The 17,296-nt window shown below is 35.6% G+C and overlaps 1 protein-coding gene across 1 annotated transcript in view; it reads left to right on the top strand.

Moving 5' to 3' along the window:
• Positions 1-645: 645 nt before the first annotated feature.
• The window catches only part of LOC111044989 (protein sister of odd and bowel), a 40,492-nt gene continuing 23,841 nt past the window's right edge, over positions 646-17,296 (top strand). The window contains exon 1 of the mRNA XM_022330274.2: positions 646-1,694. Coding sequence (XP_022185966.2) covers positions 931-1,694 — 764 coding nt within the window. The 5' untranslated portion in view covers positions 646-930. The remainder of the gene's footprint in view (positions 1,695-17,296) is intronic.

Here is a 17,296-nt window from a genome sequence, read left to right as displayed (position 1 = left end):
CAAGACCATTCTTATCAAGTGTGTTTAATTTCTTCGAGACGTTCATACTTCTAGCTCTTCTTAATGCTTTCCCTCTACGATTATGAGATTTGGGAATGAACTAAAAATCATAGAAAGCCTCAAGCCTCAAACCAATTCTCTACTATCAAATAGTCAAATCAAACCATCGAATTACACCAGTCAAATTTTATCAAAAAATCACCAGTCAATCCTCTACCATCAAATAGTCAAATGTAACCATCAAATTTCACTATTAAAATTTTATCAAAAAATCACCAGTCAGAGAAATCTCTACTGTGAAAATAGTGGTCAAATCAGTGTGTTCAAACTGCTATACCTGACAGCACTTGCTATTCGCAAATATCCAAATAAACAACAGTGGGATCACTTAAAAAAGCCAGCATTACTCAGATGGAAAATATTACAAGGTATGTTGTTGGTTTGTAAATCTCGTTGTAAACTTTTGAGCAATGTGAGTACAAAAACTGTTTGAAAGTTTAGATATTTGCTGGCGGCATTACCTAGACGCTGTTTGGGTGCGGAAGGGGAGACGCTAGGCTGGTTGTTGGAGGGGTGCAGCTGTTTGCAGGGTGCGGGGGGTGAGTGAGTTGGTTAGTGCGCGCGTGCTCGTGCACAGAGCACAGGTGGCGTTAGTATCGCGTCGCCTGCTCTGCAGGGAACACTGAAGCTGCGGCCCCCACCACTAACCACAAACTCAACCGTCCTAACCTACAATATCGCAGAGGCCGCGAACTTACCTCTTGTTTTCCCTCGTTTTTCTGAACCAACCGGGTGATTCAGTGAATGAAAAAGAACAAAGTGTCTGGTTTCGGTTGTAGTTTGAGGATTGATTGTAGAATGAACTTGATTTTGTAGTAGTTTAGGAGGACACGTGTAGATTTAGGTTAGGACTTTGTTGTTGTGTGTCTCATGTGTTGGAGTAGGACTGACGAGGAGTCATTGATGTTGATCGAAGCAGAGGACGAGATGCAGGACCAAGAGGCGGCGTCGACGACGGCTGCAGTGACCTTGGAAGGCGGCAGTAGCTCTGGGGGCGGCACGTCTGATGACGCAGCACGAGCCGCCCTCCAGCGGTCTCTCCAGAGTGTGGCCCTCAGCCTCCAAACCGCCATGATGTCGTCCCTCCAGCAAGCAGCCCTGCTGCCCCCGGACTCCCCGGCAGCCACCGCCCTCAGCCTCCAGGCACTCGAGTCCTACCTGACACTGCACCGCCTCAGCACTTCTGTCAACTCCTCGCAACGCCTTCAAACCGTCACTCTACCCTCCAAATCATCCTCCTCAGAGGACTCTCAGATTCTTCTAGATGACCCGGAAGACGACATCCTCAACCTCCCTCCCAGTCAACCTCCATCACCTCCCGCCTTCCCCGGCAACGTCGAGATCTCCTACCCCTCCCTCCTCCTCTACCAACCCTCACCAACCCCCACAGTCACCACCGACAAGACCTCAACTACACCCTCTACAACGATCACTAGTTTCACGGACAAACCGGCAGCTGTGGCTGTTACTTCGACGCGACCGAAAAAGAAGTTCATTTGCAAGTTCTGCAACCGGCAGTTCACCAAGTCGTACAACCTGCTGATCCACGAACGCACGCACACCGACGAGCGACCCTACAGCTGCGACATCTGTGGAAAGGCCTTCCGCCGACAGGACCATCTCAGAGATCATAGGTTAGTCTACCATCATTACTTAATGTTAATCTAGTCAAATAACGGCCTTTTGTTCTAGCTGAATCATAGAATCATATCTATATGATCTTTGGCTCTTGTGCACAGTTTTCCCAGTCTGCGCCATGTACACGAGTATCAAAGTATTCAATTTTAATAATAATATGTATATGTCACTCACATCATTATGTCAGTAATCACAAGTAGACGATACCTTTGATATTCGTATAATTCGTTTGGTAATCATGGCTGCTACTCCTACTGCTCGGCTCTAACAGTTTTCAGAACATAGCCTACTCCTGTATTGAGTTCGAATAAGTCTGAATTCCATTGACAAATCATACTATGATGATACAATTACTGTAGCGATGATGAATAATTTGCTAATTTGCACTCTACTTCCTACACTTATGATATGCACTGTATGCACTATAGTAGCCTATAGCATAGAGAAACAATAGTGTAAGTAGATATCCCATGGTATAGGGAATTTATGTCGCAACTTTTACTGTTATCTCAAGCCGATTATTGTCAATTTTTACTGTTTTTGTTGGGGTGATGGTGTATGAACGGCACAATTTGAGAGACTACCAGCGTCACACAGCTGCATAGGAAAGAAGTACGTGAACTATCGGCTTGGGATAACAGTAAAAGTTGCGACATAAACGCCCTATACCATGGGATATCTACTTATGCTATCGTTTCTCTATGCCTATAGGTAGTGCTTGAAATGCATAATAGCGTGTTCTGAATTTCATTCGTTTCAAATTAGAATTTGAATAAGAATTGAATTTTGAATAGTCATTGTACTCTTTTATCGAACAAAATTTTGACAATAATTAATCCCCATGAACACATAATATTAGTTTTAAAAATAGTTTGGTGTTTTAATTTCTCAAAATTTTTAGCTTATATTATATATTTTTGGACGAAAATTGAACTTGAACGTTTTACAGTAGGTCTAGTAACATAACCTTTTTTTTTGGACATTTTATTAATTTATCAAAATTTGGGAATGGAATAGATTTGGGCCAAGCCTGTTGTTTCTTCCTAATCATATTTATATGATTTGTGATTCTGTCCACTAATAAATAAATATGTTGGGTACTTTACAGTGTGAGCAGTATCACAGTTGATATGATTAAAATTCAACCTGATCATATCACCCTTCGCTTTTATTAGGGCTTTCCTCGGCCTTATCAACAATGAATATTATGAAACAGTCATAAGTTAGCGCAATTATGTCTTTGAAAATCAATAGTCATATTTCAAAATGTAATAATTGTATTCATAGTATGAAGCACTTCGAAACCCATGGCATTGGAAATATGATGATTATTGATTATCTATTGAGGAGCATATTATTCATGGTTGAGATTTCATCTTTTATCGATTTCAATCTTTTCTTCGTTTCTGTATAGGTTATCATGGGTATCATGGTTATCTTTTAATAGACATAGCCCTCACATTATATTTAAGCATCAAGCATCATAATCCAAATCAAGTATTGTATCATACATTGATACACTTTGATGAAGTTGTCTTATGAAAACGTTTTAGAGAATACTTCTCTTGACTTGATCATAGAATTATTTTCTTTTATGAATCCTAAAACATGAATGCGACATGTGATGCCTCATTGTGTGATACAAAAATGTGGGTGTCCATCGATAGGCTATTGGCTATTGACTACAATGCAGTGAATATTATTGTCTTACTTGGGAGTTCAGGAAAGAAGATGAAGTCAATGAAGAGTTTGAGCTACTACAATACAATATATTGTATCATATTCGAAATATAATATCGATTCAATGGCCCATATGAATAAAACCAGAGCAAATGCTCATGAGCAAAAGCATTGAGCATAAGGTTTTGCTCATGAGCAAAAGGTAGAAGCAAAAGCATTTGCTCATTTTGATATGAATAAGCTTTACCTTATGCTCCTGAACTCTGGAGCAAATGCTCACATATTTAAAGATTTTTCATCAGCTGATTCGCTTTTGTAGCCTTAATATTTATTTATAGCTCACGGAAGCGCTAAATATGCAAACAGGGGGCACCGCTTGTGTTTGCGTCGTCTGCTCTGTTTTCTATATTTATGAATACAGTTTTAGGTTAGTTGAGTTTAGAATTTTGAAATAATTATAGCGTGAAAAAATGTCATCTCTATAATAATCTTCAGCATATTCTTATAATATCAATAGCCTTCTTATAATCGTCTACACTCGCATATTCTTAAAACGCCTATTTCCTATTTTGTGATGGCTATCCTTATAACAGGTAGCTTTTGTATTTATTCTTTTGTAGGAATAATGGTGATATATATCATGGTTGAATCTAAAAAGAGTTTTATAGTTCTACACTATTGGTTGTGATAGTATCTGGAATAGTTTCCTCTCCCTCATACGAATTAGTTGAGCCATTCTACTATGAGAAAAAGGTGATAAGCTGCTCTAGACTAGACTCACCTTTTTTGAAGCATTTGCTTCAAAAGTTGAGCAAATGCTCTAGTTTATTCATACAATTTTGAGCAAAAGCTTTTACTTTTGAGCAAATGCTCAAACTATTCTTTTGATGAGCATGAGCAAAAGGTTTTGCTCACGTTTATTCATAGAAAATGAAGCAATGCTCCATATTTTAGAAGTAGGTATGAGCAAATGCTCAACTTTATTCATATGGCCCACTATCTTGAATTCTTTCATTGAAATTTTTCAATTTACCTTGATATAATGATGATGGAGAAGTAGTTGACATGTTTTCCATATCGTATCCACAGCCTACTCATTATAAAATATTCAATTTTCATGATTTTCAATACTTGGTGAGAAGGATAAAACAATGTTTATAATCTTCAATAACTATAAACAAATCCTCAATACTAAATATATTTTAGAGCTGTGAATAACAAATAGTGAGTAGGTTTTTGATTTTGTATTCAAATTATTTAAATAAGTGCAATATTTCTAAAGTTTTTAATTTATTGTGATTCATTTAGAGTATAAAATCAACCTTCAAAATTCAAAATTTTAAATCATCATTTCTGGACCGAAAATCAAGTGACGAAGCAGTGTGTGACTATTTAACCTTATCTTTTGGACAACATTAACATTTTATCAAAATTTTTGGAGAGAAATAGTACAGGCTTAGCCTAGTTTTCCAATGTCATAATTGTATTATGATAATAGTATTTTATACAATAAATAAATAAAATAAATAAATAAAATAAAATAAATGGAAACAACGAAGACAATTCCTGGTCAATCTCTCTGAGTTGTTATAATTTAATTTCAAGTTGGATCGTTAGATTGAAGCCAAAACATGAAATCAACAATAAACTATTGGAACCAACTAATAACAAACGGCTGTCAACCGTTAAATTATTGCGGAATTTAACATAATTAAAAACACGAATCAATTTCTTCATCATTTTTTAAGCTTTGCCAGCATACTCGCGAGAAATGAAAAGGTTTACTTCGTTTAAGAACACGTTCACTGACATACCTAATTGAATCCATTGTCGTTGAACGAAGTGTTTCAAGAAACAGCGATATGACGTGGCAGACTTCTCCTCTTAACCAGATTTAGCCCACGGCCTCTGATTTCTCGGCACTGCTCATCCTCAGTCATTCTTGCACAACGTTACACAAGTGCCAGTCTACTATAGAGAGGTCCACGTTATAATGACAGTATTCGATTAACAATGGTATTGCTATCCTTGTCTATCATTCGACAAAGTAGATAGCGCTATTCTTTTCTACCTCCGCAACGTTGCCAGATGGTTTTTTAACAATGCAGAAATGTAATTAATTGACAAAATATGTAATCTCAATTATGCTAATTTATTATTCAATCATTGAATGCTATAGTGAGGTCCACGTTATAATGGCAGAATTCGATTAACATTGGTATTGCTATCCTTGTCTATCATTTGACAAAATAGATAGCGATTATCTTTTCTAGCTCCGCGACGTTGCCAGACGGTTTTTTTAGCAATGCATAAATATAATTAACTAGAAGTTCTGTGAACAGTAGACTTCACGCAGTATTCTCATCCACAAGAGTACCTGATTGAAACTATAGACCTTATGGAAACACACCAATAGACTGGCTTCTCCACACATCTGTGTAATCACTTGTCAGCTGATTCATGATGAATAATTCTATAGTCTGATTTTTATTCTAATATTGGCGTATGAAGGTGGCTCCTATTTCCTTTTATATCATCCTTGAAATGCAAAATTTCCAAAAACCGTCTATATACGTCGACGCGCAATTAAAAAAGGAACATACCTGTCAAATTTCATGAAAATCTATTACCGCGTTTCGCCATAAATGCGCAACATATAAACATATAAACATTAAGAGAAATGCCAAACCTTTGACTTGAATCTTAGACCTCACTTCGTTCGGTCAATTATTTCAAACAAGGATGGACAGTTGATATTACAATATCTGATGTAATATCAACTGGTTTTAAACTTTGTTTAAAATGATGAATAACATTTTATCGTCAAGAAACACATCACATATTCCGGTACCAGCTATTCTCTATGGAAGGCAGTGGCAAAGCAGAGAATCGGCTACGCTGTACTCCTATCTTCCTCAACTGCCATTATAATGTGGACCTAACTATAGTAAAGCTAGCTCTCAAGTCTGAACCACAAATCGCGTCGATCACTCGGCCGGCCAGCTTGCTTTGATTTACGAGTGCTGGGAACAACAGAGCCGCGCTGCTAATAGTTATCCATTAGTCCACACTCAAACACAATCACTTATCAACATTACTTTACATAATTGAACAATGTATCTCACTCGGCTTGATTTACGGCATCCCGATCTCGGCTACAAAACAAAATCTCTCGCATAATTTACTAATAAGCATCAAATTCGCCGGCCACATGTCTTTGTCGGCTACAAACACGATAGAGCAGTCTATATCTTCTACAATCTTTCCTGTACTCTGAACCGAAAAAGATACGGGTTGGACATACTTCGTCTTCTTCTTTTCTTCTTCTTCTTCTTCTTCCTCCTCCTCCTCCTCCTCCTCCATCTTCTTCTTCTTCTTTTTCTTCCCCACTCGCTATCTATCTCTGTTTCAGTCTTTTTATACCCTTCCCACTCGTTATCTGTTCATGCGAAACCTGAAACCATGGAGTGTTGAGGAAATTATCGAATGAAACTGATTTCGACCAGGCATGCTATGCTTTTGAACATGAGTGGAGAGTAGATTTTTTGATTATGATGGTTATTGATATGTTTTCATGGTTAGTGTAATGAGAGTGTAAATTTATTGTTTATTATTTCATTAGTGTAACGAGAATATGGACTGTAAAGTGTTGGATTGATTGTAACTCAAATCATTAAATGATGATGTACTGCATACAGAAATAATTTGAAAAAATACTCAATGATAACTAAATGGGATACGATATGAATTTGACAATGGACGCTGTTTCAAAGACATTTTTGATGGGGTTTATACTTGTTGATCGCTCATAAAAGTTAATTGTTCGAATCTATAATGTTTCAATTATTGAACTTGAGATCGATCCATTGCGGGGATGAATGATAACCAAATTTATCTCGTTCATGAAGAAAGTAGAAAACATCTGAAAAAAGAGACACTGAAAAAACCATGTCATTTAGTTGTACTGAAGGCTGAAGGCACTTCTGATATCTATTTTATAATAAGTAGTGTATCTCTCAACACTACAAAGCTCTGAAACTGAAATTGAAATTTATTCTTCCAAAAAATACTTTGCGTTACAATAGATTAAATTATATGACTATCAATCAAACTATTCAATAATTTGTATCACATTCAATCAACAAGGATTCTTTGTTTCTAGTGATTACTACTTTCCTCAAGTGAGTTTCTTCCGTCACCTTTCTCTCTCTTGAATTCTGATAACCTGAAATTTCTATATTATGGTGTGAGAAATCAATGATTGATTTTAGAATGAGTTCAAAACATTAATACGCCAAATGAATTGATCTGCACGGAAAATAGAGATAATATTTGGTGAAATGAAAATATATCAATTATTACATTCATTTTTTGTGTAGTTGAGAAGTTGATATAGTGGTAATTATAAATTTTTTGTGGTAAAACTCTAAATTTGTACCATTTCTCAATGCAATGGATATTACACATACGAGCATGAATGTAATATTCAATGAAAAAGACTAAGAAATTGTCAAAAACCACAGATTTATTGATACATAGAAAGACCGGTTTCGGTTATTACACCATTGTCAATCTCTGATAAACTAAAAATTATATTAAAAATTGAACTTTTATTTTATCAGAGATTGACAATGGTGTAATAACGGAAACCGATCTTTCTAAGTATCAATAAATCTGTGGTTTTTGACAATTTCTTAGTCTTTTTCATTGAATATTACATTGTTTGTAAGAAAGACCGGTTTCGGTTATTACACCATTGTCAATCTCTGATAAACTAAAAATTAAATTTAAAATTAAACTTTTAGTTTATCAGTGATTGACAATGGTGTAATAACCGAAACCGGTTACCAAAAAAAAATTCAAAATTAAACTTTTAGTTTATCAGAGATTGACAATGGTGTAATAACCGAAACCGATCTTTCTAAGTATCAATAAATCTGTGTTTTTTGAAAATGTATTAGTCTTTTTCATTGAATATTACATTCATGCTCGTATGTGTAATATCCATTGCATTGAGAAATGGTACAAATTTAGAGTTTACAGTATTGTGTGATATGAACAGGAATAAATAATAATAATAATAATATCGAGTTTATAATATGGCTCAGGCCTGGAGTTTTCAGGTCGCAACTGATCAATTTCAGGGCCTCTGACATGACCTAACGACTGCTTTTTAGGCAGCCGGGAAGTTAACGTGTCCATCCGATCTTGCCAGGGCCGGGATTTGAACCCGGGCCTCTGAATCAGAAAGCCAGCATCTGATCCACTCGACTACGGCCACTCCACAGGAATAAATGATAATCCATAACTAAAGAAATAATTTCGTAGAATGGAACAAGACTAGTGGAGACAGTGAAAATACAATATCAGTTTTGTCTTTTTTCGTTAAGGCTAATCGTGAGTATAAATAAAAAATCAAAATCTGAATACCATTTGGTAAAATTGTTTACATACAACATAATATTTTGGCTATGATGCCATTATCTAATCAACTTGATAAGTCATGGCCGAAACATGTTGTGAGTATATAAACAATTTTACAAAATAGTACTAAGATTTTCATTTTCATTTAATATCAGTATTCTATGAAACGAGGTTAGATAAAAATAGGAGTTTTATGAATAGGAGAAAGACTTTACTACCATTTACTAACGTTAAAAATTATAATTTTCAATTTAATTTTTTTATAGTGTAGCTACAAAATACGGACGACGAGTTAGAGTCTAGTAACAGCTGTAACTTACTAAGAGTGGGTAGGTTTGTGATTTTGTATTCAAATTTATAAAATAAGTAAAATATTTCTTAATTTTTTTATTCATTGTGATACATTCTGTGATTTATTTGAAGAATAATGTCAACCTTCAAAATTCAAAATCTTCAAATCATTATTCCTGGACCAAAAATCAAGTGACGAAGCAGTGTGTGATATCATAACCTCAACCTTTGGACAACATTAACTTTTTATCAAAATTTGTGGAGAGAAATAGTACAGGCTCAGCCTAGTTTTAATAGATAAAATAGATTGAAGATTAATGAAATAAAAAGCTTGACAATGTTTCACTCGTCACATCCCTCTCTCATTCGAACCCGGCTTCATGTATCTCACAGAATCTCCAAGATAAAGTTTCATAAGACTTGGGGATCTTATAGAGGCTACATTATTCATAAACGTTCGGCTGAAAAGAGCATAATTCTGCAAACTTGTCCGCGGGCACAGGAAGCAATAACATTCTAAATTATTCATCGCTATGAAAACATGATATGCTTCAGTGACAGCCGTATTTATGTACTGCACAGTGCTTATGGGGTTTATATTTCAACAATAAAAGCGCTGGAAATGGATGGCGAGTGGTCTGAAATCTGAGATAGATCGCGCTGTGGGGCAGAGAGAGCGGATCTAGCGCGCCCTCACATTCCTCAGCCTGCTGGAAACTTGTAAATTTGTTTAAAATATGTGAATAACACATCTGGAAGAGACACGCAGAGCCCATAGGACAACACATTATCACTACCGTCAGTGTATACTATTTCTCGTGAGAGAGATGTTGTCAACGGATATGTCCACTCGTACCGAGTAATAAAAATGTGGTAAATTTTTAATAGTCACGTTGGCAGCTCTGATACCTGGCCAGGGTGACGGATAGCACCATTGTGCATTTTTATTACTCTCACATTCGCGGACACTCTGTATATGTACCTGACAAGGCTTCATTTTAAATGCTGCAACGCTCGCGGATTGAAATGGAGGAGATCGTTTCAATCCTCAAACAAGCCAACTCTGACAATCTTTAGTAGCGTGGATATCATTATTATTCAGTTACGATTCTGTTTGAAGTGATTCGAAGCAAGGAATTTCTCATAAAACCTGTGATACACCAATGATACTGTGAAGGAAATTCATTTGAATTCACATATCTCAATTTATTTACTCATATTGGCTTAGTATAGACTAGTATTAACTTGCATCATAGGTTGTTTTTTTGCTGAGGGTGATGCCTATATGAGCTCTAGGCTTGTGCGTGGGTAATGAAGCGGATGATAATTGAAGATGAATGGACCTACAGTTTTAGTTAGATTCCGAACCACCGGAATTCATCTGGAAGGAATATTTTCAATACTACAAGAATTTCCGGAAAATTATTGAGATATGCTAACCACTGTTGGAAGTTACAGTTGGATGGGAAAAGGGACGTCGGAAGACCGAGGAAGCGGTGGACACCGGAACAGGCTTTACAAGCCTAGTCCATGATGGATGATGATGCTAACCACACTCATCCTTAGGCTATTCCTAATGATATTCCTTCATGGTATTAATTGGTATATTGTCTATGTAGCAACTATCATATCATTTTAGAGTTTCTCATTATTGAGTTTTCGAGGCAGTTCTCAGTTACAATTTCTATTCAATTCTTCCAGGTCATTATTCAAGATGAAGCAGAGAAATTCTAATACAGGCATTATAATATATATAATACAGGCATTACAATATTTATAATACATATCATATATTACAAATTGATTGGAAGATGACAAGAGGGGCATGTTTTCACAAGTATAAATAGCATCTAGCATAATAGACAGAATTAAGGCATATTATATTAACTTGAAATCATTATAAATACTGAAGATATTTTTACTTTCCATTAACGATTTGATACTCTCATAAAAAAGCAAAATACTTGTAAATGAAATGAACAAATCAAAAATTTTATCGAAAAAATGTTAGCCTATCAAGTATCAATCATCACCTTTCTGCCAATTATTCAGACTATCAATACTATCATCCAAAGTTCTGGATTCAGTAAACTAGTTGACAAGTTTTTATTTCTCTGGAGGTACATTACCTTGGAATAGAAACTAGCAATGTTTTGCGTTTTATTGTGGAATATAATTAAATCGAACATTAAAATTCCTTCAACAGATGAACACAACTATGCTGGATCAATACAAATGCAGGTCACATCAGGTTACTAATAAGGTATTGACAAATTCGACTAAATCCTTTCCCAAATCTTGTTTCTTTCACTCAATGGAGCACGTGATCGAACGATTGGTGTGACGGGTTTTACAAAAAAGTCCTTTTCGCCTTTATCGAGTTGGTTGTGAAGGAAATGACTATGATGATGATCGTTCAGTTTGTTTCATCCCAAACGTTCAGCATGGTTCGAATGGGCAGCGTTGGTGAAGGATGCTGACATCTTATGAAGTGGTTCCTTGTAATTTTTCGTCTCTATTGGAGAGGTGCGCTCTCTCTGGAACAGGTTCCCAGTTCCCTCTCTCTCAGAAGAGAGAGAGGTTCCCAGTTCCCACCTGTGCCAGACCGATCTATTTGGCCTGCGGCTCATCCTCATGCCAGATTCACTCCAAACTTACAGCACTGAACACATGGGAAGCACAGGACAGCACCCCATAAGGGAATCTGAAAGTTAGAAGTGATCCTCATATTCACGTGGCACTCCAACTAACTATCTCTTCAACAAACAAATCCTCTTTCTGCCTTGAGACTATTGTCTTCGTTTTTTGTTCCATTCTGTACTCTTAAGCGACCAGATAGTCCGACTTAATATCATTCATTCTTTTTATTTTCTCTTGCCTCGGATATAAAACTGTGCTATCAGGAAGATATATATTATAGGAGAGGGCGAACAGTGTCTTGTTCAACAGGCGAATTGTGAAGGATAACACCTTTGCATTGTCATTCATTGATTTTTGGGTAGTAGAGATTTTCATAGGTTTGAAGTATAGTGAGATTTGATGATTGTGAAACACAATATAATATAATCAAGTACTCTTTTATTCTAGTAGCCCTGAAAATTTAAGTGAGTATTGATTATTGTGTTATGTATGATGAATTAACTGTATGAGTAAACTGATCGACACAAAATTATTTTTTTCTTTCTATTGTCATAACGAGTAACACTGTATTGTCATAATACATCACATAACGATTCATTGTCATAACGAGTGACACAAATCACTTGAAGATCCCTATTTTTCTCTTTCTATTGTCATAACGAGTGACACTGTATTGTCATAATACATCACATAACGATTCATTGTCATAACGAGTGACACAAATCACTTGAAGATCCCTATTTTTCTCTTTCTATTGTCATAATGAGTGACACTGTATTGTCATAATACATCACATAACGATTCATTGTCATAACGAGTGACACAAATCACTTGAAGATCCCTATTTTTCTCTTTCTATTGTCATAACGAGTGACACTGTATTGTCATAATACATCACATAACGATTCATTGTCATAACGAGTGACACAAATCACTTGAAGATCCCTATTTTTCTCTTTCTATTGTCATAATGAGTGACACTGTATTGTCATAATACATCACATAACGATTCATTGTCATAACGAGTGACACAAATCACTTGAAGATCCCTATATTTCTCTTTCTATTGTCATAACGAGTGACACTGTATTGTCATAATACATCACATAACGATTCATTGTCATAACGAGTGACACAAATCACTTGAAGATCCTTATTTTTCTCTTCTCATTGTCATGAGTGACACTGTATTGTCATGACAATAGAAAGAGAAAAATAGGCATCTTCAAGTGATTTGTGTCGATCAGTTTACTCATACAGTATTGGATACTATATTTTTGAAAAAGCATTTTTTTTTAAAAACCTTCTTAACTCTGACATGCTTTGCTTTTGCATCCATTTGACTTCAAAGTAAAGTGGAACTAGAAATTGGATCTCGAGTCTGTATAACTTCTGTTGTACTTTTATAAAATGTATTCTTTCAATTTTTGAATTGTGTACCGCGTAAAGAGATATCAGTTTTATAAGATTGTACTTTATTTTTCATTTATTCTTATTGCTTTTATCGGCAGAGAGATCCTTTTGGATAGAACATCCTAAGATATCTTCGATACCTTGAATATCATCCTACCTTCTATATGGATAGAACTGCCTTTTGACAGAAAGCCTTGCCGTATTACTCGATATCATTTCCTATCAACACTCAATTTTATAGGTTATTTATTGGATTATTCATGTTTCTCACTAAAAATTTGCACTTTGACTTCCTGCATTTTTATTTTATAAAGTTTAAAATCGAAAAACTCATTTCTAAGCACAAATTCACATTCAAAAAGCAAACAAATTGATGATAATATTGAACTGAAAATTTCGCACTACAAATTAATACTGTTCTATTGATAAAATTGTAGTCTTATCCTTTAGATATCTATATCTCCTTAAAATATTGGTCATGGACAGTTTATCAAAGAAAAATGTGTTTTGTCAGATGAAAATAAATTAATATAGGCTTCATTCTATTTGATTGAATCGATTTTTAATATTTCTACTCCCTCACTGTTAAGATTTTGATTGGTTGTTTCTCCTACTCGACAACAATAATCTGAAGGCTGTACTCATTACAACAAAAATGCTACACTATCATTGCTTAGCATTATAGAAGAGTTCAAATTCATTCTTACTGAGCTGTCATTGCCTTTCGCTATGACAACGAAAAGCTCGTTTCTCATTAGTTGGCTTGTGATTGGTCGAATTTTCAGTTTCTCGATTCCTATTGGCTGACCTTCAAACTACAAAATTTCCGCTCTCTCATTGGCTAGCTCGAGATGGGTTCAAATCTGTTCTACTAAACTTCTCATTTCTCTTTTAATGGCAGTAAATCTTCAAATTTTTAATTGATTAGCTTGTGTTTAGGGAAATTCTCACTCATTTAACTCCCATAAGTGACATTTCGTCAAAAAAATTGCGGCTTCCTTAATAATTTGTGGTTAATTCAATGAGTTTTTCATAACAAGAAGTTTTTTATGAGGAATCGTTGTTGATGTAATCAATCCTTTAAACTATAGTGAGGTCCACGTTATAATGGCAGTGTTTGATTAGCAATGGTACTGCTATCCTTGACTTTCATTCAACAAAGCGAATAGCGCTATCTCTCTCTCGCTTCGCTCTGTTGCCAGATCGGCTCTTAAAAATGTAGAAATGATAATCAGTCATGAAAATTCATGACTTTATCATGTTCTTTATGTTCAAATATTTTATGTTTAATTCATGTTCTTTATCATGAAAATTCAATATGAAATTATTGAAAAATATAGTTCTTGCTTAATAAAATATAATTGATTATTTTGAACGAAGATGAACAATTATTATTACATTGATAAACCTGTATCAGCTATCGTCAAGAATTGTAAAGAATTTTGATTCGAAAATCCTAAATAAATGCTGTAAATCACCCCGAAGACTTCTGCTACTGCAGACATTGACAACAGAGTTAACAGCTAGATGGAAATTCAATGAGAACTGGTTGATTCTGTAACTGATGATGGAGATTCTGTAACTGGTTGGCCGCTATGGCTTCGTATAAAATGAGCGCTGCTAACCAGAGATTGTCAGTTTGGTGTAAGGGTAAGCATTCCTGACTAGCAATTGGGAGGTACCGGGTTCGATTCCCGGGCTGGCAACTAATTTTTGGATAGTAGTTCTCATCGATTTTCCATCTAGCTGTTAACTCTGTTGTCAATGTCTGCAGTAGCAGAAGTCTTCGGGGTGATTTACAGCATTTATTTTTTTAATAATTTCATAATGAATTTTCAAAATTGAGATGAAATATTTTGTTAATTATTCATTGTTAGATATTGAATAAATAATACTCTCCATATCAACCATCTTTATTTTAATACATTGAAGACTAAACTGTTATTAACCTCCTGGTAACTAGTGCATTGAAATCATATGATAATAATAATTATCATATGTAACATTCATTAAACTGCATTGTTGAAAGACTATTTGGCAAAAGAGCAAAGCGAGAAAGATATATCTGCTTTGTTGAATGATAGACTAGAATAGCAATACCATTGCTAATCAAACACTGCCATTATAACGTGGACCTCACTAAATATTATATTGTGCTGATAGAAACATCTTGAGGTCTAGTGCAATCTGCTTGATTTCTGCCATCTATTGTGTTGATAAAGATATCGTTATGTCGGGTTAAATCTGCTCAAAATGCTACACGCCCTGTTCGAGCAGCACTACTTAGCAGACTCGTGATGGCCGACTCGGACAATGTATGTTGGAGAATCACTTTGTCCCGGCTGTGTGTTGTCATTAGGCAATTGCTACGTTGGTCGAGTGTGTTCAACACGGAGTTAGCATTTAACCCCGGGCTGGGCACGAGTCCACCTCTGACCTAACTTGTACTGTTCTCTCAGAGAGAGTGAAAGAGAAATGTATTTAGATAGAGTTAGGGGCAAAGGAGAGAGAGAGATAGAGTGAGAGAGAGAGGAAAGTAGAGAGAGATTGTGTAGCAAGTATGTAACAGACGAAGATAGGATAACGAGGACTGAGAGAGAGAAAGAGAAATGAATAGAGATAGAATGAGGGGCAAGAGAGAGAGAGAGAGAATGAGTGAGAGTGAGAGTGAGATTGTATAGCTAGTGTATAAGATAGAATAAGGAGGACGTGAATAAGACATATTTGAGTGAGTGAAAGGGGCAGATCCACAGAGAGAAAGGAAGAGAGAAGATACAAGAAAGAAAGGTGGAAAGGAAAACAGAGAGACAGATAGATTAGATTAGATTTCTTTATTTATGTATGTTACAATATTTACTGGCTTATACACTAATTGACGGGCTAATTGACTGGCTTATTACATTGAAAGACGGTAATGCTAATTATTCAACGAATTTTACAAAGTATAGATAATTAATCAATGAGAATAAAGATCAAATGCAATTATAATAACGATTATATAAAATTGCAATGTTTAAATTTGATATTTTTGTTTTATTAGATCAACAATACAATGAAGAATCTATCCTCTAAATCTCATGGATTATCTCATACCGAACTTGAAAAGTTCTGTCCCAAAAATTTAAACTTTAGGCGCTCATATCTCAAAAAGTAATGATAGGAAAAAAAATTTTTCCTGAGATAACTTTTTCAATTTGATAGCTTAATAGTATACAAATCAAAAAGAGGAGCATTGATGAATGGGAGGAATGGAAAAAACTAATGAGGCCAGACACCAATATAACGTTTCATCGGACATTTTTGACTGTATCGCTTCAGACTCAGGTGTGCCGTAGTTTGTGTGCTCTTGCGGGCCATAATTTCACAGAACAATCCATTATTATTATCATCAAATCATCTATTGACCACCTTTAAGGCCGGTTACAGAGCTCGACCGACTGTCAGTGCGTACGTCAGTCGCGCTTGTCTTTTCCATAGATGTTCCATGTATCCGTACAGAGCAGGACTTACCGCACGCATGCGCACGGTCAGGACCATGCGTTTTATACAGCGTACGAGACCATCGGTCGAGCTCGGGCGCATCCGTTCCATCGGTCGACTGACGCGCTATTGAAACAAATAGAAGCTTTCAGAGCTGTACTGATTAGTAGACCGATCGCAACATAACCAATGTGCGACAATCAGCTGATATTGAATTGAATAGCATAATGAGTGAATTCAATTAATATTGTCATATTTGAATTCAGAGTTTTTCTATACATTTTTTCAATTATTTCTAAATTTTTATTGAAAAATATCATATAGGCCTATTATTAATATTATCTACATTTATTTGATCCGTAGCTAAAAAAGTCACTGCAAGTATTCCCAATCGTGATACAAGCTCGAAATAACTCATCAAAATTTTGTGATGGACATTCTGAGGTAGTTGGGAAAATGTATCTTCACCCCAAGCAATGATGTATATAATGGTACTAAATTCCCTTTGAAATGCTCTTTGGGCAACCAAATCTACGTCTTTTAATCTTTCGTTTACGAAGATAATAAGCTGCAATAAAAATCTGTAAAGGCGTCCATTTTGTGAGTCAGAAAAACTTATGTATGGTCAGGATGGTGCATACGCACTGACGGTCGGTCGAGCTCTGTAACC

Source organism: Nilaparvata lugens, chromosome 1 (genome assembly GCF_014356525.2).
Source record: "Nilaparvata lugens isolate BPH chromosome 1, ASM1435652v1, whole genome shotgun sequence".
Classification (NCBI taxonomy): Eukaryota; Metazoa; Arthropoda; class Insecta; order Hemiptera; family Delphacidae; genus Nilaparvata; species Nilaparvata lugens.
The sequence above is the reverse complement of the archived record's forward strand: the minus strand, read 5'-3'. Positions and strand labels throughout refer to the sequence as shown.